Source organism: Colossoma macropomum, unplaced genomic scaffold, assembly GCF_904425465.1.
Source record: "Colossoma macropomum unplaced genomic scaffold, Colossoma_macropomum, whole genome shotgun sequence".
Lineage (NCBI taxonomy): Eukaryota > Metazoa > Chordata > Actinopteri > Characiformes > Serrasalmidae > Colossoma > Colossoma macropomum.
In genome coordinates this window covers 30,803,444-30,809,878 of record NW_023494806.1, presented here as the reverse complement: position 1 = coordinate 30,809,878, position 6,435 = coordinate 30,803,444, and the positions used below count along the sequence as shown (strand labels likewise).

The following is a 6,435-nucleotide window of genomic DNA, read 5'->3' as shown; positions in this document are numbered from 1 at the left end:
TTAAACATAAACACTTAAACTTAAACATTCCTCAGTAGTTTCACCAGCTGTCTCTTCGACTCTGTCCTGGCCCTTCCCCTCCTCCTCCTCCTCAATTGCATTCTCAATGTTGGACAGAACCGCATGACAATGCCTCTTAAAGTCCCTCCCCATGAACGCATAAAGAAGGGGGTTCAAACAGCTGTTGGCATTGGCAAAAGTGAGGCCAAATACTTTTAGGGATTTGACAAAATGTTTGTCATTATAATGTATTTTCAAAAAAGAATAAAGATGAAAAGGCAACCAGCAGATCAAGAAAGCAACTATCAGCAGCGTCATGATCTTGAATGGCTTTTTGGATGTCACCATCTGGTTGAACTTCAGCTTTCTCATGATGATGACATAACAGATGACAATGATCAGGAACGGGATCACGAATCCAAAAATGAATCTGCAAGACACTATGGCAAAATGGCTTGGCTCATTTATGTAAGTTCTTTGACATTTTGTCTTCTGTTTGTTCTGTTTTGTGTCTCGGAAAATGGCCGCTGGTGAGCTAAGTGCTGCTGAGACGATCCAAGCTAGCATGACTATCACGACAGCCTTTCTTATGGTGCGCTTGTTCCGAGCCCACACAGGAAACATAACAACCACACAGCGGTCCACACTGATGATGATGAGGAGGAAAATGCTGCTGTACATGTTGAGAACCTTGATGAAATACCGGAATTTACACATGAAGCGTCCAAAGATCCACTCATTTGTAACCTTTTGGACGACACCAAAGGGCAAGGTAGAGCACATTATGAAGTCGGACACGGCCAGACTCAGGTACCAGGTGGTGATGACAGACTTCTTCATCTTAAAGCCTGCAATCCAGATCACTAAACCATTTCCAGCAACACCCAGGATGAAGATGATCACATTCGCCACTGAGTAGAACATACACAGATCTGTGCATGATGAAGAACTCATATTCAGACTTGTGTGGTTTTTAAAGTCAGGATATTCTGCCGCTGTCACTGAAGTAGAAGTAATGATACCTCTTGATTCTGTAAAGCAGACACAAACAGGCTTGTTGCTGACTTTTGTAGCATACATTTCAGGTCAGTCATGAAAACACTAGTGCTGTAGAAGCAGGTCAGATTCAATGCAAAAATTACCTGGACCCAGGATTGGATTTTGGCCCTATGGCTCAGAAAGACTCAAGACCTTCCACAAGCCCAAAGTAATTTGTCTTAGCCTAAGACATTCTGATTGCATTGATTGTATTATACAGTCAGATAGGATTGCTATGATAATCTTGCCAATAAGGGGAAAAGCCCTAATATACCTTCAAAAAATAAACATATTTATCAAAAGGAATTTTTGGTTTTAGTTATGTATCTTATAAAGAAATGAAACATTAATCTATCTTCTAAGCAAACAGGATGTATATGATTTATTTAAAAAAAAAATAAGAGAAAAGTAAAAGAAAAAGAATGTCTGTTTACAGAAATTACATCTTGTACTACTATTGCAGTATAACTATATTTTTTGTATTTTTACTGACAGTAGTATATATATATATATATATATATATATATATATATATATATATATATATATATGTATATTGCCAAAAGTATCCGCTCGTCTTCCTTCACACACATATGAACTTGACTTGTTGGCTCACCCTTTGCAACTATAACAGCTTCAACTCTTCTGGGAAGGCTTTTCACAATATTTAGGAGAGTGTTTATGGCAACTTTTGACCATTCTTCCAGAAGCAAATTTATGAGGTCAGACACTGATGTTGGACGAGAAGGCCTGGCTCACAGTCTCCGCTCTAATTCATCCCAAAGGTGTTCTATCGGGTTGAGGTGAGGACTCTGTGGGGGCCCGTCAAGTTCTTCCACACCAAACTCGCTCACCCTTGTCTTTATGGACCTTGCTTTGTGCACTGGTGCAGTCATGTTGGAACAAGAAGGGGCCATCCCCAAACTGTTCCCACAAAGTGGGGAGCATGAAATCGTCCAAAATCTCTTGGTATGCTTTAAGAGCATTAAGAGTTCATTGCATTGCCAGAGGGAGAAGTGTGATTCGTCACTCCAGAGAACATGTCTCCACTGCTCTAGAGTCCAGTGGTGGCGCTTTGCACCACTGCATTTGACGCTTTGCATTGCGCTTGCTGATTTAAGGCTTGGATGCAGCTGCATAATAACATTGATCAGAGAATCTAGAGAAATCTCTGTTTGTAAGAATCAAGGCCAAAAATGATTATTTGCTGGCTGTGATCTTCGGGCCCTCAGACAGCACTGCATAAAATCAGACATGGTTCTGTAGTGGAAATCACTGCATGGGATCAGGAACACTTCTGAAAAAACAGTTCATCGCTGCATCCACAAATGCAAAAAATGTTTTAAAAAAACTCTTAAATCTCTAAAACGCAAAGAAGAAACAATATATAAACAAGATCCAGAAATGCTGCCACCTTCTCTGGGCCTGAGCTCATTTAAAATGGACTGAGGGGAAGTGGAAAAGTGTCCTGTGGTCCGACAATTTGAAATTGTTTTGGAAATCATGGACACTGTGTTCTCCAGGCTAAAGACCACTCAGCTTGTTATCAGTTCACAGTTCAAAAGTCAGTATTCATAATGGGTTAGGGGAGCATTAGTGCACATGGTGTGAGTGACATGCACATCTGTGAAGTCACTATTAATGCTAAACAATATAACATGTTTTGGCAACACATGCTGCCGTCCTGATGACGTCTTTTTCAGGGAAGGCCTTGCTTATTTCAGCAAAACAATGCCAAACCACATTCTGCATCTATCACAACAGCATGACTCTGTATTAAAAGAGTCCAGATGCTAAACTGGCCTGCCTGCAGCTCAGACCTGTCAGCCACTGATAACATTTGGTGCATTATGAAATGAAAAATACCACAAATGAGACCCCGAACTGTTGAGCATCAGAAATCCTATATCAAGCAAGAATGTGAAAACCCTTACAGAGTGTTGTTAAAAGAAGAGGTCATGAAACACAGTGGTACACATGCCCCCATCACAACTTTTTTGGAACTTGTTATAGGCATCAAATTCAAAATGGGCATGAATTTTTAAAAACAATGCAATTTCTCAGATTCAACATGTGATATGTTGTCTTTGTAGTATTTTCCTTTACAAATATGGTTTATATGATTTGCATATTATTACATTCTATTTTTATTTACATTCTCAACAGCATCCCAACTTTTTTGGAAATGGGGTTGTAAACCGAGATGTTCTACATAAGATGCTTTGCCAAAAGGGAGCATTTTAAGAAGTGACTGAGATGAATGTGAACTTTCGGCATACATTTTAGAACTGCAGGCTCATCCAAATCATTTGAGAAATATGGCTAAAGCTCTGCCTTTTCTATCTCAAAACGACACAGACAAACTTGTTTATGAATTGTTACAAGCAGAATTGATCACTGTAATGCTCTTCTTACTGGGGTCCTAGCAATACACATAAGGCGCCGACCCCTGGACAGCACATGGAGTATACTTTACATCCACGAAGCCCTAGAACAGGGCTTTATTAGACTCTCGACTTCTCCTGTAGCGTCTAGTTTCTTCTTTATTAAAAAGAAAGACGATGGATTATGCCCCTGTATAGACAATCGTGCCCTTAACCAAATGACCAAAACTTACCCTTATCCTCTTCCTCTAGTCCCTGTAGCTTTGGAACAATTAAAAGGATCAAAGTACTTTACTAAACTCGATCTCAGGAGTGCATACAATTTAATCAGAATCAAGGAAGGGGACGAATGGAACACTGCTTTCATGAACACTAGGGGGCACTATGAATACTTGGTAATGCCTTTCGGCCTCTCTATCACACTCTGTCATTCAAGCTTTTATTAACAAAGTACTCCGAGACATGCTAGGGAGATTTGTAATCGCATATTTAGACAATATTCTTGTGTACTCCCCTGACAAAGAATCCCATGTTCAGCATGTTCATGAAACCTTTTTTTTACTGGATAACAATTTGTTTTTGAAGGGTCAAAAGTTCCACTTACAATCTGTGTCATTTTTAGAGTATGTCATTAGTGCATGAAGAGTAGTCACGGACGATCAGAAAGTCGAGGCAGTTATTCAGTGGCCCACTCCCTCATCAGTTAAAGAGCTGAAGAGATTCTTAGGTTGCGCAAATTTCTACCGCCGATTCATATAAAATCTCAGAAGTATTGCGGCCCATCTAACGTCTCTACTTAAAGGTGGTCCCAAAAAATTTAAATGGACAGAGCAGGTAGACTTTGCTTTTCAGAGGTTATAAGAAGCCTTCACCACGGCCCACATTCTCAAACACCCAGACCCTTCAGAACCTTTTGTCGTCAAGGTAGATGCTTCTGAAACCGGAATAGGAGCGGTTTTATCCCAACGCTCAGGCTCCCCTCTGAAAGTACAACCCATGGCATTCTATTCCCATAAGTTGTCTCCAGCAGAGAGAAACTATGGCATAGGTGACAGAGAATTACTGGCTGTAAAATTAATGTTAGAAGAATGACAACACTGGCTCAAAGGAGCTACGCATCACAGATCACAAAAACCTAGAGTACCTTTGCAATGCAAAATGCCTAAATGCCCATCAAGCTAGATAGCTAGTCCCTATTCTTCTCACATTTTAAGTTCAGTATAACCTATAGGCCAGGCTCCAGAAATACAAAGGCAGATGCTTTATCCTGACTATACCAAAAAGACAGTTTATCACCTGAATCAGATAATTCTGAGCGCATCCTGCCTCCTGAAGTTTCTATATCTCACCTCTGGGTATCACCTCTGGGTATCACCCCAATCGAATGGGCAATGCGAAAGGATGAACCAGGAACTAGGTAAATTTCTTGGAATATTTTGCCACAAAAACCCCACTGACTGGTCTCGCTTCTTATCCTGGACAGAATTCACTCACCGGTTCCACTATAGGACTGATACCTTTTCAGTGTATTTTGGGATACCAACCACCTTTAGCGCCCTGGACTGGTGCATCCACCAATGTGCTTGCAGTGGACGAATGGATGCAAAGGAGTGAAAAGGTATGGGTAGACACACATCAGCGCATTGAACAGTATTAGAAAGGAACAAGGAGCAAGCTGGCAGGCACCGGAGTGAAACCCCTGTATTCCAGCCCAGAGACTGTGTGTGGTTGGCCACCAAGAACTTCTGTAATATCGAGAGAAAATACCAGCCCAAATACATTGGGCCTTTCAAAATAGTGAAAAATAATAATGATGTCACCTATAGATTAGACTTATCCCCATGTTTTTGAGTCTCACCTTCTTTTTATGTGTCTCTTCTTAAACCCGTTATTGCAGGGACATTGGACGAGGCTATGCCAGACATCATGCCACTCCCAACCGGAGGAGATAGATGGGGCTCCAGTCTACACTGTCCGTTGGCTGCTGGACTCCCAGAGATGCGGAGGACTCCTTCAGTACCTGGTGGACTGGGAGGGATATGGACCGGAGAAGCAGTGTTGGATACCTGCGAGAGACATCTCGGACCCAGGTCTTATAGCGGACCTCTTACAGCCAACACCCTGACAAGCCTGCTCCTCGTCCCGGGGTCGCCCGCATAAGGGCCTCCCTAGCTCTCTCCATGTTCATCAGCGGGATCCGCGTGAACGAGGCCACCCCGGACTCTTTGGGGGGGGGTACTATCATGCATCCACTGAGTCCTAGCAAGGATCTGGACTCGATCTCCCAGAGCCCTCTGGGAGATCACATGACTTCCACACTTCCCTTGAACTCAGAGACTTACACGGAATCCTCTGGGAGATCACCTGGCTCCTGACCTTTCCTCACGCTCCTATCAGCGCTCTAGATCACCGGAATACTCATGCGTGTCACCTGTGTTGTTGGTCATATGACTTTCTTAGTTTAGTTTATAAGCCTGGGCTTTAGTCTTAGAAGGTTGCAAGGTATTGTATCCGTTTGCGATGTACTAAGCGTTGTATCTATTGTTTGTATTCAGTGTCTGTTCATTATTTTTCGTTTCTTCGACTCTGCCTTTTGCTCTGCCCTTTGGATTGTTTGCCCTGGTTCTCTAATTCCTGTTTTTGACCCTTTTTGCATATTTTTTTGATGACGCCTTGTGCCTGCCCCTTTTCGGATTGTTACCACTTACCTGTTTGCTAAGCAAATTAGCCAATCACAGCAAGATACGCTAAATGTTAAATGCAGTCTACTCTTATTTATATGCTTATAGCTGATTGCTAACTCAATGAAAGATTTTTATCACAAAACAGAAACTGGTGCTCGATTGACGATGGCTGGTGATGGTTGACTGTCTCACTTTTTAATTTCTGAATGATGGTAAAAGTCTGTAAAATTACAATCATGTAGTTTCTTAGAAGTGCCGCCTTTTATATAGTTCAACAATGTCGCTAGTTCACACTAGTTCTCGCTGACATACAGTATTATATCATCATG

General features: G+C 41.7%; 1 protein-coding gene across 1 annotated transcript; it reads right to left on the bottom strand.

Annotated features, from left to right (window-relative positions):
- LOC118827075 (chemokine-like receptor 1) lies at positions 1-993 on the bottom strand. Its single transcript, XM_036598283.1, has one exon. The coding sequence runs from the start codon at positions 952-954 to the stop codon at positions 1-3; it is 954 nt and encodes a 317-aa protein (XP_036454176.1). The 5' UTR covers positions 955-993.
- Between the last annotated feature and the right edge of the window lie 5,442 nt (positions 994-6,435).